At 34.0% G+C, this 27869-nt stretch overlaps 2 protein-coding genes across 2 annotated transcripts; both read left to right on the forward strand.

The window, feature by feature from the left end:
- The first annotated feature begins 6212 nt into the window (after positions 1-6212).
- LOC126713455 (uncharacterized) lies at positions 6213-16350 on the forward strand. Its single transcript, XM_050413205.1, has 9 exons — positions 6213-6583; positions 6667-6761; positions 8010-8217; positions 9668-10193; positions 10282-10533; positions 11499-11687; positions 11772-11846; positions 11964-14477; positions 15874-16350. The coding sequence occupies exons 1-9, from the start codon at positions 6417-6419 to the stop codon at positions 16177-16179; spliced, it is 4332 nt and encodes a 1443-aa protein (XP_050269162.1). The 5' UTR covers positions 6213-6416; the 3' UTR covers positions 16180-16350.
- Positions 16351-24363: 8013 nt separating this feature from the next.
- On the forward strand, positions 24364-27348 carry LOC126713456 (subtilisin-like protease SBT3.3). The gene is made up of 3 exons (XM_050413206.1): positions 24364-24696; positions 24790-24887; positions 27060-27348. Exons 1-3 carry the CDS (start codon positions 24476-24478, stop codon positions 27131-27133), a joined length of 393 nt encoding a protein of 130 aa, XP_050269163.1. The 5' UTR covers positions 24364-24475; the 3' UTR covers positions 27134-27348.
- The last annotated feature ends 521 nt before the right edge of the window (positions 27349-27869 follow it).

Below are 27869 nucleotides of genomic sequence, written 5' to 3' on the forward strand. Positions count from 1 at the left end.
TATATATATATATATATATATATATATATATGGACGTGTGGTTGACTGTAATTAATGGAGTATAAAAAAGAATGTTCAAAATGGAATAAGAAACCAATGATATTATAATAGCACTTTTCGTCTTTTAGATCTCACTATTTTCTTTTTTCTTTTTTCCAACAAGGTTGTCCAAAGCTCTTTGAGACCCTAATTATTCCTCACGAGGTCTTAGAAACCATTAGACCATGTTGTCCAACAGAATGGTATTACTGTTTTGAGGTTCCTTTAAGAAAACTGCAAGCAGCATCCTGATTTATAATTACATTCCTTTAAATGTGAACTTCCTTCTAATAATGAACGCCCTAACCATAGAAATGATGCTGGAAATATACTGATTAATATCACCCTTCAGTTTGAATTAGGAAAGGTAATCTCTCCGTGTAAAATGTGATCTAAATTTGAATGAATCCACTTCCACTCATTTGTGCAGGAAGAGAAGACAAAGAAGATGTGGCAGAGGAGCATGATCTGCAGGAGATTTCACATACAGTTTTTTACTAGTTGTTTTTACTAATGACCATTGATACACTAAAACCAAAGATGCTAATAATCCTGTTGAAAAAAGGCAGCTTTGATACTTAATAATACCATAGTTGAACTTAAAATCCATCCAGAATCGTCTTCTGCTAGGTAATTATGATAGGGATACCTCCACATCATATAATTTTATGTTATGTAGAGTCTAGTGTGCAACATGATGATGCTGATGTGGCATGAGGGGGGGCGGGGGGGAATATGGCACAAGTGCCACATGGCAGGCATGGAGTTGTCTTAGTTGAATGCTACAAGGAGGCAGCCAAGCCTGAGGGCTTAATTTCAGGTTTGGCTAATGAATATTGTAACTAAAATCCACGTGCCAAGTTTCTAGTGGTATTTGAAAATTGGAGGGAAAATTAGTTATTTTGGCATGTGATAAATGTGAGTTAGTTGTGACATCATCCATAACTAACTCTTAGGCTATAAATATCCATGTACGTGCATTCTAATAGATAGATTGATTGTTAGTAAATTTCACAATTTCAGATTGAGTTTAGATTGAGGTATGAATTTTCTCTCTTCTCTACTTTCCCTCTCTCTCTCTCTAGAATCTTTCTTTTTCTAGAAACTGCAAATATTATGTCTTGCACCATTATGTTATATAACAAATCTCTCTCTAGAATCTTTCTCTCTCTAAATATTCAAGTTTCTTTTAATGAAGTTTGATAATATAGCTGTTTATTGTATATCCTCATTTCTATTGACATTGTAGCCACTCTAGCATACATCTTGTTTTGATTTATGTGATAAATTAGTTATGTGTTACAAATAAAATATCATATCTACATTCTTTTCTAAAAGTTTTGTTTTTGGTTTGGTAATGGGCCTGTTCCAAAATCAATTTTGTTCTTCATCCAATTACTGTTAAAATCATTACCTACAAATTGTTAGTGAACTTGTACTTCTTGTCTGACTTCAAATTCTGCAGCTTTATAAAAGTGAAGTAGAAGACATAATTCAACTTTTTGATCTTTCTGTTATTCCCAAGAACCATTCTTTGAACTTCTTTATTGTATACACGAAGTGATTCTTTGTATTCTTTGCTCACAGACTTTCACTTTCATTGATGTGAAAGAGATAATAACTGTTTTCTTTCATTTATTGTCTAGTTTCCTTGAAGTATCTCTTAGTAATTGATGGTTTCTTGCAGGCTCCTAATAATAGGGCTAGATGTTTGAGGTTCTTTAGAAATTTTTTGGATATTCTGAATTTTTTTATGTTTCTTGAATTACTTTTAATCTGAGAGTTCTTCTCTTCTTTTTTCTTTTTTTCCCTAAAAAAAAGAGTTGTTCTCTTTTTTTTGTAAATACTTTTGTTAAATTTAGTTGTATTACATGGAAATATAATTTGATTTACAATTAATATTATGCTAAACAGGGTGTATGTGCATTTGCTTATGAAAAATTTGCTGAGGCTCATTTTAAATTCTTCTGTAGAATTTGAAGTTCCAGTTACTTTTGCTGAAGAATCCTTGGAATTTGTTAGCAGTATGTCTGAATCAGATGTCCATGAAAAGGTCTCCTCTTCAGCTTCAGGAGATAAACCATATGAAGATGGACAAAACTTTCAAGATTTAGCACCAGAAGGTGATGAGGAATTAAGGGATCCAGGAGGAGCTGCATCAAGTTCTAGTGGCAATGAAAGCTCTGTGTCTCCAGCATCAGTTCAAACGGTTGCTGATCCCATTTCATCCATCTTAGCTGAAGTGCATCATGTCTGTCAGGATATCAAATCTTACATATTGGGGCGCCAACTGCAGAGCACGAAGCAAGAGTTGCAGGGAGGCAGTGGAACTACTGATAAGTTGCCTTCATCTACTAATTCTTCTGTTTGTGCTTGTGGTGGTGCTGACTGCATTGAAGCTCACAACATTCGGGAATGGCTTCAGACATCAAAATGGGACAATGTGTTGCAGAAACTTGTTCTTACGCTTGGAGTGACTTGTTTGGGACTTGGTCACGCTTATAAGGATAATGGCGAGTTACTTCAGGCTTTGAAGGTTATAGAATCGGCATGTTATATTTGTGCATCAATGCCTCAGCATCTTGAAGACACAAAGTTCATTTCCCCAGTGGTCAGTGAAAGTAATGAAAAGACAATACCATACAGTGTTGGTGCGAAAGATGATAAATCCAGCTCTGCAGATGATTCTCTTACTTTTGGGAAATCTTATTCTACTGAAATTTTCTGGTCCACTGCATGGATGCTAGTTGGAGATGTTTATATTGAGTTCAAGAATTGCAGTTCATGTTCCTTGGAAGATTGCATCTGCCTGAGTGACAGGGCAAGCAGTGGTAGTAGTGCAAGCACTAGTGGTCCTCCCAATGCCAAAACTTGCTCAGAAGCTTGTGAAAGAAAACAAAGAAAGATATTGCATGCTAAGGGCAGTCCTTACTCACTCTTGGGAGACCCTGAAGATGACTCTGTTCATCACCAAATGCATGGGATATTTAAGTACCTTCGGGGTCCTTTTTTTAAAAATGAAGTATATAATTATTCAGATGCCCTAAGCTGTTATGGAGAAGCTAGAAAGGCATTGGTTGGACTTCCATCTGATTCAGCAAAACTACAACTTTTGGTCAACAAGGAAAAGTGGGTTCGCGACGCACTAGAGGAAATCAGGCTTAGCAGAGAAGCATTGAGCCAATCTATTAATTGGTTGTTACAGCAAAATTTATGATGACACCAACAATGCATGACAAGCACGCATTGTGGACATCGTACTCAGAAACTTATCTGTTATCTCCATAGTTTCTGTTTTTAAAACATTTTTCGTTTTAGGTAGAAAGCTCAAACGGTTTTATGGATAGTTAAACATTACTTGGTACGCTATTCTGTATTGATTGCCTATATCATTGAGAGGAAGATTTTGACGATGAATGTATAGCACTTTCAGATATTCATTTTGATTGTCAGATTACACATTACAGCATCATATAAAGGTTGCTTAAGATGAGAAAAATCAACATATAAGCTTGAAAAAGATCGACACAATTTGAATGAGGTTTTGAGATAACATTTTACTTTAAAAGTTTTAATTAGGAATGTTCACATGCCCCTTCCTCGGTTTCTCCATTGATTTATGGGATGCTAGCAGAATGTCATGAGCTTAGGAATGTAGTGTTCTCTCATGTGAGACGACAAGGCAATAGGCCTGCCCATTTGTTAGCTAAACAAGCTTTTGGCTTGGTTGATTTCTCAACTTGGATAGAGGAGTGTCCTTGTTTCCTAGAAAAAGCTTTTATCCATGATGTTTTTGTATTGTTATTTTTGTAAATAAAGTTTAGTCTTTTTAATTTTTTTTTAAAAACCTTACTAATGAACTGTTGCAGAAGTTGGATGGACCAGGACTTTGGGGTGAATTCACATAATTTTAATTATTTCACAATTATTTATTTATATATTTATATTGCCTTTGTTCTAAAAAAAAAATTTATCCACTTGTAGTTGAAGTGAGTCATGTGACTTATTGGATGGTCTTGTAAATTAATACATAGTGGGTTGAAGAGGATTCCTCCAAACTGATTTTTGTTTGACTTTTGGTTGATCTAATGTTGTCACCCAAGTTTTTAAGACCTCACAATTTTACGTATCATTATTTAATATATAATTTTAATTGAATTTAGTTTCCATATTATATTTAAACCATTCATTAGAATATGCACAAAATTTAATTACAAAATTTGTTGTAGTTTTATTAAATATCTTCTTCTTTTTTTTTTTGAGAAACAAATATCTTTTTATTAGATGTGAATTTTGACAAATCTACCATTAAATTACATATTCTTCTTCTTCCTTTTTTTTATTTTTTATTTTTTTATACAAGATAAAAATTCTACTCTAACTTAATCTAAGTGTATATGTGTGTGAATCTCCCTCTAAACACTTAAACTTCGGCCAAACATTTATACTTGTAGAGTGACCATCGCACCAAGGGTGTGCGGTGGTAATTACATATTATATATTTTTCTTATATCCTTCATACTTGCAAAATTTCTAGAAAATTAATGATCAATAGTTATTTCATCAATAAATTGTTTAAATTGCAAATTTTTGTAGTTTGAAATTATGCATAAAATATAAACTTATAAATCATATAGTATATAATATTTGATTAATACAAAATTTGACATATATATTAAGAGAATAAAAAACATGCACTTCAATGATTTGATTTTCAAAATATGTAATAATATTTAATAATTACCATAATTATTAATTTATAATTAAGGAAAAATAGAAAGAAAATATATTATATTTTGTTAAATTTTCAAGTGCATTGAAGGAATTATCAACCAATTATATATATATATATATATATATATATATATATGGGTCCAGTTAATATATGCCCTTAAAGCACACATTAATCATCTATTTTAGAAAACATTTTATGGGAAATTAAAAAAACTGTCAAAAAAGTTGATAAGTTTTTCATTTTTCCATAAAAGTTTTCTAAAATGATTTACTAATGTATGTCATAAGGTCACATGTTAGTAAAACCATATATATATATATATATATATATAATTGAAGATGTTTGTCTTTTGGTCAACTTTATCATATTTTGGCACTTAAGTTTTTGGAACCTCACAAATCTTACATGTCATTATTCTTATTTTTTAAATTAATTTTAAATTTAAGGAGAATCTTGACACATCATATTATCTGTGGGCCCGGGGAATTTGAGGTCCCGACCCACTTTACATTAACGGCCCAAGACCCAAACTGAGGAGACCTATTGCCGAGGACGATCTCACGCTCAGCATCTCACAAGACACCTAAAGAAAAAGGACGAGTTTAATGCAAGGACAAGACAAGTGAAAAAGTTGTCAATACTGTAATAAAGAACTCTGCGTCTAACAGGCCCATGCTCTCCACCATGCTATTCAACTTTTACGTCTACTCTCAACCACTTTAGGTATGGGCTGATAGGACAAGTCTCCATCTCAGAAGGCAGAACTTACACGTGGACATTACAAGGGAAGTAACTACTAGTATAAAATGGAAGAAGAACCAAGGTGGAAGGAGATCCCTTGGGGGGGATGAAGTCCTAGAAAAGGGAGAATGAAAAGAACACTAAGCTCCTCGGACGGGGTCCGAGGACAAAAACCCCATAAGTTGCATTGAGGAAAGGTTTTATCAGTCACGCCAAGTCCACCCTCATATGAGCTATCATAAAAACCACGATTAGACCGCTGTCCAGTGATCAAGGTCCAGCCTTTCAAGCCCACACTCTACAAATTATATTGTTCGGGCCTTTTTACATGCGAGCCCAATGTCATTTTTGGATCGTGAATAATCGTGTCCCTACATTATCTTTTAAAGGTATGATATATAATTACGTATACAAACAAAATCATACTAAATATTTAGTGATATACTTCTTACCTTGTACAAAATAAAAATAAAACAATTCCTTATGGTAGAATATTTAATTTGGCATAAAAATATACTCGTAATAAATACTTTTTAATATATATTTTTTAATAATTCAATAGCTGAAAATGAGGCTCTTCGTTTATTAATAGCTCTTTTTAATAATTAAATTTTATATTTAGGGGAAAAAAAAAGCATGTTACATTAAACTTTTCCGACACATAGATTGTTAAACAAAAATGGGCCATTAAGACAAAATAGTAAAAAAAAAAAAAAACAAAAAAGGTTTCTAGTTGGTTCTGAAAATTTCTAGACTCTAGTAGAAGATGATGGAGGTGGCGGTGGTGGTGCCCCAACTGACTAGTTTTAGAGGCACGCACTTAGTTGAAGTTGAAATTAGAGACCACAAATACATACATACATAGTGAAGAGAAATATTATACTACCAATTAGAGAGAGAAATGGCGAAATCGGAGGGAGAGCTTCAGTGCGTGGGAAAACTTGAAGTGGTTAGGCCAAATTCAAGTTCAAAACCCGTCGGTTTCCTCTGCGGTTCTATCCCTGTTCCCACCGACAATTCCTTCCATGCTTTCAATTCCTCCGCACTCGTTCCTTCGCTCCACCACACGTACTCTCTCTCTCTCGTTTAATTTTGAATTTTGAATTGTTGATTTTTTATTTTTGTATTGACACAAATATATATACACACAGAGTGAGTGCTCCGCGATATCGGATGCTTCCGACGGAGACGGATCTGAATTCGCCGCCAATTCTTACGAATTCAAAACCTACTACTGCCACCGGAGGTACCTAATTCAGTCACAATTATATTACCGCATTGTATTGGCGCTAGAATATTAACTAATAATATAGACACGGTTCAAAACTCTACATACTATATATTGGAAATGCCAAATGCCACCAAAAAATATGAATGCATTTGCTTATTTTCGGTAGTATTTGCATATTGTTTATCAAAAGATATATAGTTTTTGGTCATTTATTTGTTTAATGTGTTACGAAAACCTAAAATGTAGCTTCTTTTTTTTTTTTTTTTGATAAGTAGTAATAAAAGTTTTATTGAAGAAGAATTACTTCATACAGAAGAATGAAATAGCTAAAAAGATATGTACAAACAACAAAAACAGATAAAGGAAAAAAATATTATGTACAATTAAAAATGGAAATCTATAAACAACTGAATGGAATCACTAGAAGTGAATCCTCAAGCTCAAGACCAATCAAAAAAAGTCCCTGTATACAATGCTATGAGCTGGTATTTGAATGCTCTTAAAAGCTAGATTATTTGCAAAGCAAAAAGAAAAAGAAAACTATCCACTTATACATCTCAATGTTGTCATTTTTGGCCTTAATATATATATATATATATACTTTTCTTAAAAGCATGTATAGACTGATGAGAATCTACAGATTTATAAACTCCAGAAACAGTTTGCTGCAGAGGCAAAGTTTCCTTTTTTTGCCATGATTCATATGCATACAGCTTTATACCAATACTACCTCCTTCGATTCTATCTTTTTGGGATGTATATACATTCGACATTCAATTTTGCATTTACTTCTAGCAAAACTATAGCCCCATCACCTATCACTAACCTCACAAAGTCATTAGTAAGCGTACTTAAAAAATACTGTGGAGAGCCGTTGTGGGACTCCCGAGTAATTATTCACTGCACTGGGAGTCTAGGGGGTCACATCAGCAATTCCCAGTGGTCCTCCCACCCAATAATATTGTGCCATGTGTGACAATTTGTTGAGTCGAATCCTAGTCATCAATCCTGTACATTTCCCTTTCACTTGCTGGTGCATATAATTGCAAATGTTTTCCTGCAATGGTGTGAGTCGCTTTTGTGGTCTCTGTAACAATATCTATCATCTGATGTTTGAACTACTGTGTTAATGTAAACAGCATTCGAATAATTCTTTTAATATTTTAATTTTCTTCTTTTATGAATCAGATATATTCAATAGTATTTTACTTATAAAAAAAAACTTATATCTGATGGTATTATTTTGGTGCTCATACTTGGCAGGTTTACCATGGGAAGGTGGTGCTGTTGCATCAAATCTTTCTAGGAAATGTGAGGCCCTTGCAGTATCTGGTTTAGTTGAGTATGGGGATGAGATAGATGTGATTGCTCCAGCTGACATTCTGAAGCAAATCTTTAAAATGCCTTATTCCAAGGCTCGATTATCAATTGGAGTCCATCGTATTGGACAGACGCTTGTGCTGAATACTGGGTGGGTTATTGCATATACTGCTTTGTTTGTCATCCTATTACATATTAATCCCTTTAAGATTGGATTTGTTGTCAATTTGGTCATTGAAGTTTAGATTTGGTCAATTTAGCTCTAAAGTTGTGGTCAGTTTCATCCATCTGTCCATATCTGTCAACATTGTCCAAGCTAAAATGTCATAACGATGCCATCTTTTTAGCCCAAAAAATGGCCATTTGACACTAGAATATCGATATAAAAAAACTTTAGAATTTTTTTTTTAATTTTTAGTTTACTAGAAAAGAGAAAAATAATTTAAATTCTCTTTTTGGTCCCCTAGTTCCATGAAGTCTTGGCCATCATATCTAACCAAACTTCCTTCAACATGGCATAATGTTAGCCACTTCAGAACATAAAAAATAAAAACTATAGTAGTAAAGATGGTAAAACCAATCCAAATGATCATCATTGCTCCAAATTTGTTATTGGACCCCACCAAACCTTGGTAGAGAAATCCCATTTCACTTCTCAATACCAACCCAACTTCCCAGAAATTCCATATGATCACCTCAAATCCAATCCAAAACTAACCAACTGAAACCTTGGTTTTCATGATTGGTTGCAGCCCAATTGGCAACTTAGCTGTTGATACCCTTGCCAAAGGCAGTGTTGAGGTGTACCTCATCAAGTGCAAGTTTGACAAAGCTAGAACCTATAGCTGAGCCATCCCAGTTAGCATGGTGGGCAAGTTCGAGCTCCCATTCAACATCCTAGATTGCCAAGTCACTAAAATGAAGATGATTTGTCACGACGCAAAGAAAGTGGTGGCTACATCTGCCTAAAAATACTAGTTAAGTTATAATTGGAGCTCCTTGTAGCCTCTTATATAGTACACACTCGATGTGAATCTGTACATGCCCACACACAAACACTCATTCAATTCAGTCTAATCTGATCCATACAATCTGGGGTATTACATTCTCTCCTACTTAAATGCTTGATGTCCTCATTAGGGCCTGAGTTGCTCTGTAGTGCCCCCAAGCTACATGAGGTCAATGTAGAGCAAGAGGATCTTTCAGATTTGATTTTGAAGTTATCTAATTTGAGGCAAGGCGAGAATTGTTTTTCCCCCTTTTCTAAAAGAAAGTAAAAATAAAAATAATATTCGATCCACGCTCACCGCAAATGATTATTTAAAATCTATCAAAAAAAATTAAAAATAATATAATTTTCTGAATTACTGATACTGATATTCTAGTGCCACAATGCCCTTTTTTTTAATAAATAAATGAATTTCTTCATCATCTAATGGGAGCAAGGTAAAAGGATTTAAACAAAAGTACTAGAAGTCTAGAATAGATTTCAATAATTTTCTGGGTTTCTAATTTTAACTCTCAAAAATCAACAACTTTTGAGTATTGAGTTTCTGAGAAACAAACAGCTCTTAACATCTATTTTATTTTTTAAAGTGCAGGCCTGATGTTGAAGAGGGGGAAAAGTTTATTAGAAGACATAATCAATCAAAATGTGCAGACCAATCTTTATTTTTGAATTTTGCCATGCATTCAGTTAGAATGGAGGCTTGTGATTGTCCTCCAACTCATCATGTCCCATCACAGGAGCAATCAAACTCTTCTGTACTTCCTGGAAGAAGTACAACTCATTTTATGGGGAAGAGTGATAGTGTTGTTCAAGATGAAGGATTCAATTCTTTTTCTGACTACCCACAAGTTAAACAGGATGGCCTTCTTTGGGAAAATAAGAAGAATAACAGAAGTAAAGGGCATCATCCTGCCAAAAAGGTTTCACAAGTTGGCGAGAAGCCTAGGAGCTCAATGCAAGAGTCTGAAAAACATAGAAGAGTCAGTAATGATGAGTTTTTAAGGGTTTTGTTTTGGCAGTTCCACAATTTTCGTATGCTCTTGGGCAGTGACTTACTTCTGTTCAGTAACGAAAAATACGTTGCTGTAAGCTTGCATTTGTGGGATGTTACACGACAGGTGGGAAGTGAACTTCTGAAATATATTTTTTTTTTCTTGATTTTGTTCTTCACAAATTTCATTATGCTTTACATCAATGTTTTCACAGGTCACTCCATTAACTTGGCTTGAAGCTTGGCTTGACAATGTCATGGCGAGTGTGCCTGAGTTGGCCATCTGTTATCATGAAAATGGTGTTGTTCAAGGTTATGAGCTTCTGAAAACAGATGATATTTTTCTATTGAAAGGAATCTCTGAGGACGGCACTCCTGCTTTTCATCCTTATGTTGTCCAGCAAAATGGCCTTTCTGTTTTGAGGTTCCTTCAAGAAAACTGCAAGCAGGATCCTGGCGCTTATTGGGTACTGTCATGATTTATATTTACTTTCCTTTAAATGTGAACTACCTTCTAATAATGAATGCTTTAACCATGGATATGATGTTGGAAATAGACTGATTTATATTTACTTTCCTTTTTAAAAGTGAACTACCTTCTAATAATGAATGCACTAACCATGGATATGATGTTGGAAATAGACTGATTTATATCATCCTTCAATTCGAATATGTAGAATTAATCTCCTTGTATAATGTGATCTAAATTTGAATGAATCCACTTATCCTTGAGTCAATTAGTGATCTGAAAATCCACATAAATTTTTAATATCTTAGAACTTTCTTTATGCCAAAATGAAGATTTTAAAATTTTTCTTTATGCCAAAATGAATAAAATGTATTGGAATTATAAAATGGAAATCAGTGAAAAGTTCCTTATTTGTGATTCAAATCTGTCAACTATGTTTTTTTATAAGTATATATTTGGAACACCAGGAAGAGAAGATGAAGAAATTGTGGCAAAGGAGCATGATCTTCAAGAGATCTCACATATAGTTATTTTTAATTTTACTAATGACCACTGATACACTAAAACCAAAGATACTAATAATCATGATGAAGCCGACAAGGCAGCTTTGATACTTGATAATAGCATAGCTGTACATATTCTCTATCTGGAATTTTCTTATATTTGTATAAATCATCTTCTACTAGGTAATTGTGATAGGGATACCTCCTTATCAAATTATTTGGTTTTTTGTGTCTCATAGTTATAAGAAATATACATATAGTTGTTTGTTATAATCCTAATTAATAGATTTTTGTAATGAATTAGTTATATTTATATAATAAAAGATTATATGTATATTATTTTCTAAAGGAATCTTTTTGGTTTGGTATTGGGTCTATCCAAAATAAATTTTTTCTTCATGCATTTAATGTTAAAATTGTTGGTGAGCTTGTTCTTCTTGTCTGACTTCAATTTTTGCAGCTTTATAAAAGTGCTGGCGAAGATGTAATTCAACTTTTTGATCTTTCTGTCATTCCCAAGAACCATTCTTCCAATGATTGTGATGATGCCTCAAGCTCCCTACCTACTCTATTGCATACGCGAAGTGATTCCTTGTATTCATTAGGGACTCTCCTGTACCGAATTGGTCACAGGCTTTCGCTTTCAATGGTGGGAAAGAGATAATAACTGTTTTCTTTTATATGTTGCCTAGTAGCCTCAAAATAGCTCTTACAAATTGACGGTTTGTTGCAGGCTCCTAATAATAGGGCCAGATGTGTGAGGTTCTTTAGAAAATGTTTGGATTTTCTGGATGAGCCAGATCATCTGGTATGTTTATTGAGTTACTTTTATTCTAAGAGTTGTACTCTTTTTTGTAATTTGTTAAATTTGGTTATATTACATTGGAAATATAATGTGATTTACATTTAATATTATGCTAAACAGGTTGTGCGTGCATTTGCTCATGAACAATTTGCGAGGCTCATTTTAAATTATGATGAAGAGCTGGATTTGACATCTGAATCTCTTCCTGTAGAATCCGAAGTTACAGTTACTGATGCTGAGGAAGAATCCTTGGACTTTGTTAGTGATATTTCTGAATCAATTTTCCATGAAAGGGTCTTCTCTTCAGTTGTAGGTGACAAACCATATGAAGATGGACAAAGTTATCAAGATTTAGTATCAGAAGTTTCTGTGAAGATGGAGGAAAATTTATCTGCTTCCCGGAATTTGATAGCAGCAGGTGACAAGGAACAAAGGGATCCAGATGGAGCTGCACCAAGTTCCAGTGGTGATGAAAGCTTCGCAGTGTGCAAGGTGTCTCCAACACCAGTTCAAACTGTTGCTGATCCCATTTCTTCAAAGTTAGCCGCAGTGCATCATGTCTCTCAGGCTATCAAGTCTCTTAGATGGATGCGCCAACTGCAGAGCACTGAGCTACGGCTGGAGGAAGTCAGTGAAACTAATGATAAGTTGCCTTCATCTATTCCTTTTTCTGTTTGTGCTTGTGGTGATGCTGACTGTATTGAAGTTTGCGACATTCGGGAATGGCTTCCAACATCAAAATTGGACCATAGGTTGTGGAAACTTGTTCTTTTGCTTGGGGAATCTTATTTGGCACTTGGTCAAGCTTATATGGAGGATGGCCAGTTACATCAGGCTTTGAAGGTAGCAGAATTGGCATGTTCTGTTTATGGATCAATGCCCCAGCATCTTGAAGACACGAGGTTCATTTCCTCAATGATCAGTTGCTCATCATGGCAGAAAAAATTCAGTGAAAGAAATGAAAACACAAGATCATACAGCGTTGATGAGAAAGATGACTTATCCAACTCTGCAGATGATTCTCAAACTCTTGAACAATCCTCTTCCACTTACCTTTTCTGGGCCAAGGCATGGACACTAGTTGGAGATGTTTATGTTGAGTTCCATATAATAAATGGAAAAGAGATCTCAAAACAGGCAGAGAGGAAATCCAGTAGTAGACAATTGAGAATGTCTTCTGAGGTGGCTACGGAAGTTAAAAGGCTCAAGAAGAAGCTGGTGCAGCATAACCAGAATTGCAGTTCATGTTCCTTGGTAAATTGCAGCTGCCAGAGTGACAGGGCAAGCAGTGGTAGTAGTGCCAGCAGTAGCAATGCAGATATGAGCTCAGTAGCTTATGGCAGAAAACAATCAAAGAAACCACATGCTAAGGGCACAGCCTACTCACTTTTGGGAAACCCTGAAGATGACTGTGTTCATCACCAAATGCATTATAAGAAAAATTCTGATATTGAGTGTCTTCAGCACAGCAGAGGTGATAAAAGCCGAAAAGAAGATTCTTACACTGATGGGGTAAAACCTTTGGGGACTAATTCCAAAAAAGTGGAGGGTTTTTTGGAGACGCGTGATGTAGGCTCCACAGTCTTATCTCAAACTGAAACAGCTCCTAGAGAAACACCTAAAGTGAAAATTGGTGGGATATTTAAGTACCTTGGGGGTCCTTTAGTTAAAGATGCAGAGCATAATCTTTTAGCTGCCCTAAGCTGTTATGAAGAAGCTAGAAAGGCATTGGGTGGACTTCCATCTGGTTCAATAGAATTACAGTTTGTAGTCAAGAAGAAAGGGTGGGTTTGTAACGAACTAGGTCGTAACAGACTGGCAAGAAAAGAAATGAACAGAGCTGAAGATGTTTTTGCAGATGCTATCGATGCATTTAGAGCAGTTTCTGATCACACCAACATTATATTAATTAACTGTAATTTGGGCCATGGCAGACGAGCATTGGCTGAAGAGATGGTATCAAAGATTGAGACTCTTAAAACACATGCAATTTTCCGTAATGCATACAACCAAGCATTGGAGACTGCAAAACTAGAATACAGTGAATCACTCAGATATTATGGGGCAGCAAAGTTAGAACTGAATTCTATCACTGAAGAAGCTGATTCTGTGACAAGTAACTTGAGGAATGAGGTATATACACAATTTGCTCATACATATCTGAGGCTTGGCATGCTATTGGCAAAAGAAGATGTAACTGCAGAAGTTTATGAAAATGGAGCGTTGGAAGATACGCATGTAGGTTATACCAGTTCTAGTGAAAGAAAGGGAAGGAAAGAATCAAGAAAGCATGAGATTTCAGCCAATGATGCAATAAGAGAGGCATTGTCTGTGTATGAATCACTAGGTGAATTGCGCAAACAGGAGGCTGCATATGCTTACTTTCATCTAGGTTGCTACCAAAGGGATTGTTGTTTGAAGTTTCTGGAGTCGGATCATAAGAAAAGCAATCTGTCTAAAGCTGAAAACAGTATTCTCCAACGAGTCAAGCAGTATGCCTCCTTGGCTGAGAGAAACTGGCAAAGAGCCATGGACTTTTATGGCCCACAAACACATCCCAGCATGTATCTGACTATACTCATAGAGAGATCAGCTCTGTCATTAAGCCTTTCAGGCCTTTTACACTCAAACACGGTATGTACTTCTTTGTTTCTAGCTAAAGGAGAGCCTCATATTCCTATTTTTCCCTTGTTGAATGCGCACCTTTTTATTTTAATGTTTATATGTGTTACACTTCCATGGCATGTAAAAAATGTGATAAGACACCAAAATATCTTCCTCATCACAATTAGAATTATGGATGAGCCATGCAAGGGCCAACCTAGATTTTATAAATTGATTCTCAAACCAGCGAAACTGAGTTGCCAAGGAGCTGTCGCCGCTATTTGCAATGGAAATAACGATGATAATGATAACGATGCCTTTGGGTCTCTACTCAGCTTTGGGTGATAAAGCAGTATGATTACACTAGGTAACTCTTAGGTTCAAGTCATAGTTCATTAAGGAAAAAATTTGATGATAAGACTTTTTAGGAAGAAACCAATTTTGCATTTTTTTTTTATTTAGTATATCAAGTTTTTTCCTTAATGAGTAAGACTTTACCTAAGACCTAAGTTGTGCAATCCTACCACTTTACTCAAATTTGCATGTCAAAACTAAATTAATTATCTTTAAGAAAATTATGTTATTTAAATCACTATATTATGAAAACCTTTCTGATGTGAGAGGGGAATCTGATGTTAGATCTATTTTGCCATGCTATAAAAGCTACAAAAACTTCAAGATAGTGCTCAGCAATTTATACACAAATCTTATGTAGTTCCATCATAAGCCAATGTGAGCACATTTTTGTATTTCGCATCATCATAAAAAAAATTAGGGTATGTTTGGTAACTGTTTTTTCCTCTTTTTTTCTGTTTTCAAAAACAATTTTTTATTTTTTAGACTAAAAAACTTGTTTGGCAACCTAAAATGGACAAAACAAAAATTGTTCTCAAAACTCAATTTGTGAAGGAAACTGAAGACATGCAAAAAGCTGTTTTTAGTTTCTAATTTTCCAAAGTCAATGAAAATATGTATTTAATTTAATTAATTTGTCTCATTTAAGAGTTCAAATCCTAGTAACAACATATTTTAGCATTCTTTATTTTTTTCTTTAAAAAAATTATTTTTTTAATTTCAACTAACCAAACATGTTTTTTATTTCAAAAATACAAGAAAATTGTTTTTTTCTTTATATTCCCAAAAACAAGTTTTTGAAAATAGAAAACAAAAACTGTTACCAAACATAATCTTAGCATCTCTTGGGTTATTATTGAATGAGATTCAGTAAAAATTAGGATAACAAAGGAATCTTTTCTTCCTGCCCTGTAACATGGACCAGGGCTGTTTCCTCAGGTTCAAAATTTTATGATGTATCAACAAATCATGGGCTTAGCTGCTAATGAATATTATGTACTGGTCTGCATAGCATTGTTCATTTACTCTCCACTTTTTGAGACATATTAATAATTTTGCATTTTCTTTTTAGATGCTGGAATCAGCTCTATCACGCATGCTTGAAGGACGCCATCTATCAGATAAAGATTCAGACTCTTTCCGAATCAGCTATCCTGAGATACATGAGAAATTCTGGAGACAGTTGCAAATGCTTTTGAAGAAAATCCTGGCCATGACAATTTCAGCCAGTGCAAACAAGTCTGCTTCTGTTTCTCAACCAAATCCAGTATCCAATAGGTCTGGAGATGCTGAAAAGCTGAGAGAGCTTTACAAAATGTCTCTGAAGTTCACTGATATGAGTCAATTGCATGTCATGCACGCATTGTGGACATCATAATCAGAAACTTATCTTTACAGTTTCTGTTTTTAAACATTTTCGTTTTAGGATAGTTGAACATTACTTAATATGCCACTCTATATTGGGTGCCTATATCACTGAGAGGAAGATTTTGAAGATGAATGTTTGGCACTTTCAAATTTTCATTTTGATTGTCAGATTACAGGATCATATGCGTTTTTTTTTTTTTCTCAACAGTTGCAAACTGCGTATGAATTTGCATCTTTCTTTTTTCCTTTTTGGATGAATTTGCAATTGCTTAACTCAATCTCAATTCAGCCAACTTTTTCTGTTCCAATTGGAGGGTTTAGCCATCCAAGGAAAATGAATATTTGAAAGGGTTAGGCTTACCTCCAGTAATTTTTTAACTGGACATGGTTTTTTGTTTTAAATATACAATGGCAAGTAGTTGTAAGTTTTAATCTTCACATTTTATTTAATTAGTGGATAATAAAGTAGTTTTTCATTAAAATAAAAGGAGATTTCAATTAAAACAGTACTGGAAGAAGTCAAACCCTATTTGAAGAACTCACAATTCGGACATGACAATGTTATTATATTCCTTTTATAAATATCGATCACACGGTAATGCTTTTGCACTCTGCTTCCTTGTGATAAAATTTTATTGTGTTTGCTTGTAACATAGTTTCAAAATTTTCAGGTACATGAGGGAATGTAAAACAATAATAGTCATAACAAAATTTTTCTTCAAATTAGTTTAGAGAGAAATCCTTCAAACTTCTCATATATTTTTACATTGAGTGTGAATTTTGAAAATCTAACTATAGGATTGTATGTTCTTATTATACCTTTTATGCTTACAAAATTTCAAGAAGATCAAATATCAATTGCTATGTCATCAAACAAATGTTAAAATTTCAAGTTTTTGTGATTTAAAATTGTGTATAAAAAATAAGTTTATTAATCGAATAATAAATAACATCTGATTTGTACAAAAATTGATATACTTGTTAAGAATATAAAGAATATGAAATTCAACGGTTAGATTTTCAAAATTCACAACAACAAAAAAGAGAAATATAAAAAGTTTGAAGTGTTTCTCGAAATATGTGTTTTTATTACACTTTTTTTAGATTATAGTTTTCATATTATTTTGTAAACAAAAACCTTTGCTACCAAATGGCCCCATATGCGTCAGAACTTTAGCTTTAAAATCAGTTACATTTTAATGAGTGAAAGTGTAATACAATTCTGCTCTTTTCTTTTCTTTTTTCTTTTTTTTCCAAGTTACAAATGATAATAGTTAAGCAGGAAACAAATTTTGTGTCTCATTTTTTGTATTTCACTTTATGGCTTCACCAATTATGGTATGTCATATGTTTAAATTTTTATTTTTTTTTAACTTTTGGTATTTTTTAAGAAAAGTAAAAAGAATATTTAATAAATTGTGATTAATATTTAATAGAGCATAAAGCAAAATACAAAAAATGAGAAAGAAAATTTGAACATGTCAAAACTCATACAATTCAAAAAAAAAAACTAATACTAGGAGAGCATATATGGATAGAAATAGGCTAATATTAAACGACAGCTTTAAGAGATTACCACACTTCTACAAGAATGTTTTAGCCTAGCACATAAATCCCGTTAATGCATACCATGCTAGAATTTGCATAAATCCTCTATTTTTTTTCTTATCGGAATCCTCTATCATATTTTTAATATTTCATTTTATTTTATGGGAATTCTCTATCTTATTTTTAGTATTTCATTTTATAATCTAGTTGCAATAAGTTAGGTGTTACTTTTACTCTTTTTTATTCATTTTAAATTTAGGTTTAATTTTAAAGAAAATATAGGGATGCATGGTTGACTACGATTAATGGAGTATACACTACACACAGAACAGAACACTCAAAATAAAATAAAAGAATTTTATTTAACAGTTACAATAGCCTTTAGTGTAAAATAAAATAAATAAATAAACCAACCTACGATGGCCTGTAAAAGAGAAGCTTGGTCAACGAGGTGGGTTTCTATGCCGCACCCCTACACTTTGTCACCTTATCTACTCCTTTGTGCTGAGGGGTTATCTGGAATGGTAAGAAAATCATCAGAAACTAGACAGTTACAAGGAGTTTTATCATGTAGGGGAGGAGTCCATATTTCTCATTTACTATTTGTTGATGATAGCTTGTTGTTCTGTGAAGCATCAGATGGAGAATGCCAACGCCTTTTGGACATCCTAGGTCAGTATGAAGAGGCATCTGGTCAAGCCATTAATAGACAGAAGACTTTCTTTGTTCTTTAGTAAAAATACAACTGAAGAAGTTAAGAGGGAGATATAGCAATTATTGGGAGCAAGGATTATGAATAACTGTGAAAAATACCTTCGGCTACCAATGGCTAGTGGAAAATCAAAGGTGAATACTTTTAAGGAGATGCATGACTGAATAAAAAAGAGAGTTATGGGATGGAAGGAAAAGCTTATTTCTAAAGCTGGAAGAGAGGTGTTGATCAAGACAATTGCACAAGCCATTCCAATATACTCTATGAGTCTCTTTAAAATTCCAAAGGTAGTAGGGGACTCTATCAACACTACTTTGGCCAAATATTGGTGGGTCAAACAAAGGATGAAAAGAAGATCCACCGGATAAATTGGAAGAAATTGTGTACACCAAAGAAAAAAATGAGGTATGAGTTTTCGAGATATACATGCCTTTAATTTAGCTATGCTAGCTAAATAAGCCTGGAGATTGACACACCATACACACTCTTTGTTTTATCGGGTTTATAAGGCAAGGTATTTTCCTAGTTGTTCTTTCATGGAGGCTGAATTAGGATATAAATCCTCATATGTTTGGCGGAGTTTGTTAGCTGCTAGGGATGTCATTATAGAAGGCACAAGATGAAGGGTGGGAAATGGTACAAAGATTGAAGTTTCATCTTCACGTTGGTTATCCCATAGACTAGTGTTTATTGGAGAAGAAAGGCTATCTGCTAAGGTGTCTAAGTTCATTGATACAAACACATGGCAGTGGAATAGATTAAAGGTTTGTGAAATCTTCTCACCAAGAACTAGGAAGGAAATCTTAGCCATACCACTTAAACGAAGCCGTTCTAGGGACATTCTGATTTAGAAGGAAAATAGGAGGCATGAGTTCACTGTCAAGTCAGCATATTAGATAACCCTTCGTTTAAAATAGCAGGTGGAAGCTAAACATTCAAAGGCACAGGAGGATAGAAAATGGTGGAATAAGATTTGGGCTTTGAAAGTACCTCCTAAAGTTAAAACTTTTTTTATGGAGGGCTTGCTCCAACATTCTCCCTACAAGAGATAATCTTTTTTGGAGGAAGATACAAATTGATCCAAGGAGTGAATTGTGTAGACAGAAGAGGGGAACTTGTGCTCATCTGTTGTGGGAATGCCCCTTTGCTCGAAACGTGTGGGCGATGGTGAAAGACAGAGCGCAAAAGTGCAGCAATGAAGTCCAGGATTTTTTTCATCTCTTTCAATGTTTGGGTGACAAACTAACAAAGAAGGATCTGGAACAGTGGGCTGCTCTGTCATTGGCTCTTTGGAATGCAAGGAACAAAGTCTATTTTGAGAAAGTCCAACCACAACCAAAGGCAATAGTGGAAGGGGCGTTGATGTTACTGGAAACATATCAGCGGGTTGCGGTTTCTTAAGAAGATATGTGAGTCTGGATGAAGATTATTGTAGATTGTTTTTGTTTGTTTGTATAAAGGGGTAGTGGGTCTCTTTGTTCTCAGTATGTATAAAGTGGTAGTGGGTCTCTTTTGTCTCAGTTTGTATAAAGTGGTTGTGGGCCTCTTTTCTTTTGTTTTCCTTTGGTGTACACGGTCTTCTAGGTCTCTTTGTTTTCTTTTGTTTTGTTTTTTTTTTTTTTTTTTTTTTTTTTTTGAGTAAATGGTTTTCTAGAGAACACACTGCTTGGTGCTTCTTTGATGTATATTGTAGTTGAAATACTCTTATAAATGAAGGATTCTATTGTTTTGTTTTCCAAAACAAAAACAAACAAAAAAAACTAGTTACTTAAACGTGTAGATCTCACACATACATACATACCTATATTTATGGGAGGATAAAACTTGGCAATGGTTCCTTAAGTGCAATTTATTAGGGTTTTTAATTAATCTCAAACACACTATTGCCTTGAATTTATTTTTTGTAAAATTTTAAAAAAAAATATTGGTACTTTATTGATCAATGCAACCACATGTTTAAATTATTAGGAACCCTAGTATCTTGCATGCTAAAGAGTTGTATAAGACTTCCTAAATTTTTTCCTTTATTAAAAAAATGATAAATTACAAAGTTGGTTCCTATGTTTTACACCATATTTCAATTTAGTCCATAACTTTTTAATTGTGTCAATTTGGTCCCTAACCTTTTCAATGCATGTCAATTTAGTCCATGTCATTATCTTTTGGATGGGAAAAGTTAATGTGTTAAACGGAACAATAAAAAAAATTATTTTTCATGCCACATTATCTGCTAATTGTACCATTAAAACTGTTATGAAAAAAAACCCAAATTAAATTGAGACAGGTGACAACCAAAATCCCTAAAACCCCTAACTCATCTCCATCTCTTCTCCCTCTCTCAATCTCATCAAGCATCAAGCATCAAGCCTTGGTCGCACCTTCATTTCAACACAAAGAATCGTTCTCTCTCTTTCTTTTTCTTATTCTCTCTCTAAATCAAATATCATGAGGTTATTATATAGATTCAAACTCATTATCCTGCCGTAGGTTCTAGTTAGCTGAACTGATAAAGTCTCTGATAATTGAATAAAAAATTTGAGATTCAATCCCGATCTACACCAAAACCTGATTGGTGCCTTGGTTTGATGATAAAAAAAACAGAAGTAGATGCTATAGGTTGAAATTCTCTATTAAAAATAAAATAAAAACTCATTATCCTACTATCCACGCATTATTATCATCCTTTCACAGACTCACAAAAATGCCTATTTGGCCCTTTCAACTCCTTCACTCAAAAGAAGATACGCTAGTAATCTCAACTAGAACTTACTTAAGGTCCGTTTGGTTGGAGGAGTGGAAAAATGAGAGGATAAAAATTGGTGGGAGGAGGGAAAAGTGGGAGGATAGAAAAGATTTTAAGTTCCCTCATTTTTGTTTGGTTGGAAGTGAAAAAATGGAGGGATGGAAAAATGAGTTTGTATAAATTTACTCATTTACCCTTGTTAAAAATGATACCCAATTAAAACAAAAAAAAGTGACAGACAACCACAAAAAAAACAAAAACAAAACAAAACAAAACACACACACAAAAGACAGCAAAAGAAAAAAAAAAATATGAGCTATGTACACTTAAATCAAAAGAAGAAGAAGAAAAAAAAAAAAAGGGAAAGAAGAGGCAACGAGGGAAGAAAAAAAAGAAGAAGAAGAAGAGGAGGCACGTCCAGGAGAGAGGAAAAAAAAAAAAAGGAAAAAAGAGGCAATGTCCAAAGGAAGGAAAAAAAAAAAAAGAAAGAAAGGAGGCAACGTCCAAGAAAAAAAAAAGTGAAGAAGAGCAATGTACAGACAAAGCCCATATGCAAGTGCACAAGGGCATTTTTGTCCATTAAGCAGCCTCATTTTCTCTCTTCAATTTTCTCTCCATTTTGGGGAGAGAACATTTTTCGTGGGGTTAGAGAGAAAACACTTAGGCCCCACTATTTATTTTTCTTCCTCCCCACCCAACCAAACACACTCCAAAAAAATTTTCCTTCTCATTTTCTCTCAAAATTTTTTCATCTATCTTATTTCACCTCCAAACAAACACACCATTAGAGGACAGAATCAAAGACCCAAAACTAGACAAACTAATAACCCACCTCAAAAAACTAAAAACCATCCTCAATCTCCAATCTCCACCAACTTATGTCAAACTAAAAACGTTGTCCCTTCGTTTCACTACAACTCATGTCTAGGTGGAAAAACATTGTCGGACTTAAATGTCATTGAGATATGATGTAAAGAATAGGAACCAACTTTGTAATTTACTCTTTAAAAAACTATATATATATATATATTTGTTAACACATGCTAAAGTATACTAGGTAAGGAGACATTTATGGATTCCCACCAACATTAGGAAATAGCAAAAGTAATAAAAATAACTAGAGATTGAAAATAGCCAACTTGACTACATTATTAAATTTAGGGTAAAAAATTAGAATAATGCTAAAGATACAAACTATTTTACAAAAAAAATTTACAAACTGCTGATATGGTGAGTGATTATTGGTAAATGAAAAAATGATATTAATGGTGAATCTAAATGAAAACTAATAAGAGGTTTGTCACATTAACATTTTGTAAAAATGTTATAAAATAGTTTGTAACTGTAGCATTATTTAAAAAACTATTTTAGTACCTAAACTTGACTAGAAGTTTGCTTTTTGTTTTAAATTATTAAAAAGTTCGCTTTTCATATCTAAATTATTGAAAATGTTTCAATTTTTGTCCTTAATTTTTTTTTTTAAAGTACTTTTGAAACTATTGAAAAAGTTCCTTTTTTTTTATCCCTAATTTTGTCTTTAAATTATTTATAAAAAAAAAACTCTTTACAAAGCTTAAAGGTGAATTTTTTTTTTTTTTTTTAAAGCCTAGGGTGACCAAAATAGTATTTATCCTTAAATTTACCTTATCAGTTGCACTCAACATATCTACACTCATCAAAAGCCTTGTAAATCTCTCATTTTAACTATCAAATAATTAATTAAAAAAAGGCAAAAATGCAAAACTGACCCTCTTACTTTCACTGTTTTTCATTTTAGTCCTCTAACTTTTAGTTTTGTTAATTCAGTCCTCTAACTTTCAATTTTTGTCAATTCAAGGTTCCGTAACAATTCAGTTAGTGCTGCCGTTAGATACACTTGAAACGACGCCGTTTTGTTCTTCTTCTTTTTAATTCAGAATTAAAAGAAAATAAGAAAAATCTTTAAAAAAATTTAAAAAAAAAAAAAAAAAAACAAACAAACAAACAAACATTAAAGGGAACGACTCCCCTGAATCAAAACAAAACAAAAGAAACAAAACAAATCCCTAACATAAATCAAAACAGAGAAACTTTGAGAGATCCAAATCCCTAACATAGAGAATTTGGGGAAAAGGAAGAGAGGCTGAATCGGATTTGAGAGAGAGAGGGGGTCGACGGTTTGAGAGAGAGAGAGACCGAGTCCGTTTGAGAGAGAGGCTGAGTCGGAATGAGAGAGAGAGACTAAATCGGTTTTCTGAGATGAAGGTGACTGAATCGATTTTGAAGGTGATTGAAGTCTTCTCACTAGACTGAATTAGATTTGAATACGTACACGAGGCTCCTTTTAGCCTCTACGGCTCGATTCCCTTCATGATCTCACATGGCAAGTCTCACGGAACTTCTGGATTCTTCTGGCTAAATGCGGCGAAGATGCAAATCGATGTGTTGACGGCCGGTTGCGATGCAGATTCCGAGATCTCATTACCGTTGGATAGGTCTAGAATCGACACATTGTGGATAAGCGAGGCTGGGATTATTGACGCTTTCTTCTTCGTTGGTCCAAAGCCTAAAGACGTGGTCAGATAGTACACTAGTGTGACTAGAACTCCTGCGATGCCTCAATTCCTTTTTTTCTTTTTTCTTCCAGATTTTTCTTATTTTTTTAATTCCCAATTAAAAAAAAAAAAGCGTCGTTTCAAGCATATCTAACAGCAGTACTAACTGACTTGTAATAGAGCCTTAAATTGAGAAAAATTGAAAGTTAGAGGACTAAATTAACAAAACTAAAAATTAGAAGAATGAAATGAAAAACAGTGAAAGTTAGAGGGATAGTTTTGTATTTTTTCCTTAAAAAAAAATATATATATATATATATATATAAAATATATATACACTTCTTGATATGAAGTTATTTGAAAAATACTTATAATACACGAAACCACTAAAGGCCAGGGCAGCCGAATGAATATGTAAGGAAAAAAAGCGTAGACCCCAAAGCACAGACAAATACATAACAAATTAACAAATTAACAATTAACAAAGAGAAATGCTGGAGACACACACACCAGCAAACTAAACAAATAGTAAAACTTATTCAGTCAAAAAAAAACAAATAGTAAAACTTAACCCTTAAGCACCGTAAAAATAGTACCAATAATTCCCAAAATAATAGTAACAATAAATAAATAAAATCAGTTTTTCCCATACAAAGATAATATTATAATTAAGAACATCTCCGATTTCTTGGACGGTGGTGGTGGCAAAGAGTTGTGGCTATAAAAGAAAAAAGAAGAGCCAAAAGGTAATAAATAAAAAGCTATAAAAATGGGTCTAACTCCAAGAATATTTTCATTTCTCTCTCTCACATTGCTGCTGCTGATACCGATTACAACAATGGCCGAGCGTGTTCCGGAAAAGAAACCTGATCAATCATCATCATCATCATCAGAATCAGAATCGGCGGTTCACATCGTATATGTGGAGCGACCCCAAGATATGGAGCCTGAGGCTTTCCACATCCAAACCCTAGCCTCCGTCCTCGGCAGGTTCTTTTCTCTTTCGTAAAAGATAAAAAGATTCTTTTGTTATAGAAATTAGAAATATTGTTCAAAATTGTGCGTTGGAAATTTTTTGGACAGTGAAGAGGCTGCAAAGGAGGCTCTGATATATAGTTACAAGACAGCAGCTAGTGGATTCTCTGCTAAGCTTACACCCCAACAAGTTTCCCTCATTGCAAGTATGCGGATCTCTTTGTTTTTGGTTTGGGTCTTAATTCAATGGAAATTAAAATGAATAATACTATCATATTACTACTTGTTTCAATCTATTCTTTGTTTCTTTCCCCTATATTGTTTTATTTCTTTAACAAAATTATCAATGGGTTTTCATCTCGAAGCCCTAACTTAAGATTTGGGGATTTTTCACCAACTTGGCTGATTGCAATGATGTGCTTGACCAATAATTTGGTGCCACTTTTTCTGTCTTAAAAAAAAAAAAAAAAAAATTATTTATAAGAATTGGTCCATATCAGATTTTCTAATGCAGATAATATAACACCTTGAGGACATAAAATTTTAGGTTCGAAAAGCAGACTGCGCCTAAAGCTTAGGACGAAAACAATATTTTATTTTTCTTTAGTTATGTGCTATAGATTCTCAATAAACTAATTAGACTCGGCCATATGTATTCTTTTCCTCCATTCTTAGGGGATGCCCCGCCAATGAGTATCTATATTGGATCCAGTCATAATAGAGTGGCTAAATTTTATGATGGCCGTCAACCTATTACAACCCTCCTCCTTTTCCTGAGCTTGGGACCAACTATGAACAAATATATGACACTAAGCACATGCACAGTTGGAGTTTTTCTAGTATAAGAATGGTGAAGATTTGAATGGCTGACGAAGGTTGTATTTTGGACTTTTTTCTTTGAATTATATTTTAAAAACGATACCCAAAGTGAGGAAAGGGTTTTTTCTTTATCAAAAATAAAAAAAGAAGAAGAGAAGAACGGTTTTCTTAGTGTCTACAATGATGTAGTCCACACTAGGTGGCTTGTATTCAAATGTCATTCTCATATCAGTGTTGTGTGTTATGCTGTGTAACTTTGTTCTGCCTGGATACTTTAGGTATCTTGCAGTGTCCATCTAAAATGGAATCTGATTGGATCTAAACCTTTATGATACATGTGTAGAGGAGGGCTTCCGCACATGGAACACTATGCATGGGCTACTTTAACACTTCGACTAGATAGGAGATTAGGTTTGCTAGATTTACATTATCTTTGTGATTTTATCAGGTTAGTCAGACAGGACTAGATGAATAAAGATTGAGATTAAAAAAAAATGAGCACTATCTTTTCAGCCAGGATGCATTCATAGGGCCAGTTACCAAATAATGAATAGATGAGAATTATGGTTGAAAAACACAAGTCTAAAAGCTTGTTTTGGAGGCTTTGGTTTTCCCTCAAAGCAAAACCAGCTCTTGTCCTGTATGTGCTGCCATTATTTGCACTTTCCAATACCATGGCACTGTGAGGTAGGTGCCACCAAGGTCGTGGTGGGAGTGACCATAACACTTTGTTTCAGCACTGAAGGTAGAAATTGATATGGGGTTTACAGTGGTCTGTGGGTGAGCTCTTTTAGATTTGGCTGGCCATCGGTGGTCTCTATTTTTCAATTTGTTGTCATGTTTCACCTCCATTATTCTCTTGTTCTATTATCATGCAAAATCAGCCTATATGTGAGCTGAAAGTTTACCTGACATTTTTCTTTCATACAGCAGTTGAGTTAACTAGTCAATGGTTGCCTAGAAATTGCCTGAATTTCCCTTAGAAGAATTTTAGTTATTTTATTTATAAGCATCATCTTCACGGACTCTGGTCACCTCCTCTACTTTTGTTGTTCTTTTGTTTTCCTTTTTTCTAGCAGAAAAAACTTTACGGTGGTATAGTAGGAGTAAGAGAGAATTTTTGTAAATCCTGCTACCTTATTATACTAGACACGATTATGCTTTGGTTTTGTGCTGGACACCTACCGGCAATAATATCTTGATAATATTTTATGTTATATGCTACGAAGTGATTGTGTTATTTATTATCTGACTTTTAGTTCTATACCATCAGTCTACTTGTTATTTTAAGTGATGACCTGTTTAAAATTTCCTATACAATTTACTGTGTTTCTCATCATTGTTATGCCAAGAAATTCCTACTCTATTATATTCTCCATAATACAACAACACAATCCATAGTCGTAAAACTCTGGGATTGACAATGAATCCTCAGCAGACTAATCAAAACATATTCTTAATTAACATGTCCTCTTTTGTTTTTTTTATTACTAATTCTACCAGTATAATGTTCTCCATGATAAAGTGGATGATTTATTTGTTAATTTCTTTCTTGGCAGAACTACCAGGTGTTCTTCAGGTTGTCCCAAGCCGGACACTGCAGCTGCATTCGGGACCCGGGAGGCTGCATTAAAGGATATGAAACTCCTGCACCTAGTATACATATCTCTCAAACAGTTGTCTCGTGTATAAACCAGTCTGCCCTATGTGCTGTCCTGTGTGGCATAGGAGCTTTCACCTAAATAAGGTTTAACTTTTGGATTTAAGCTGTAAAATACTCTCGTGTGATTACTTATGCAGGTTATATATATATGACATAAAAAAGATAAGTTGTTTTGGTGTTCCTAATATTCAAGTGAACCAAACTCCAAATCAGAGCAGAGTTCAAAATCTATGTTTTGCAGTTCAAAATCTCTTCCCCCCAAATCCACCCTCACCAAAATAAAATTGTCGGCAATTTGATTTCTTTTTCGGCTTTTGTTAATGGATGTGGATGTTGAAGTGCGTTAGGAATTTATCAGGTGGAAAGTAACAAGACCTAATAAATAAATACATGTTTAACTTTAGTTGCTCAATTCCCTTAAAAAAAAGGTTGGTTGATTGCAATAATTTTTTTTTTTTTTCTCGTTTAAACCTCAGCTTTAACCAATTCACTTCAACACTTGTCAATTAGACCCTCCCTCTTACAACGTGTTGAAGTAGTAGATTGTAATTTGTGCAACATCACTTTCATTGGGATCCCATTGACATCACATTTGTTCTACACCGATCACAATTTACTACCCTAGCAATTGTGATATATGTTGTGTGATTATTGTTTAAATAAACAAGTTCAAAAATTGTCAAATTATACTTATTTCATCAAAATC

Source organism: Quercus robur, chromosome 2 (assembly GCF_932294415.1).
Source record: "Quercus robur chromosome 2, dhQueRobu3.1, whole genome shotgun sequence".
Classification (NCBI taxonomy): domain Eukaryota; kingdom Viridiplantae; phylum Streptophyta; class Magnoliopsida; order Fagales; family Fagaceae; genus Quercus; species Quercus robur.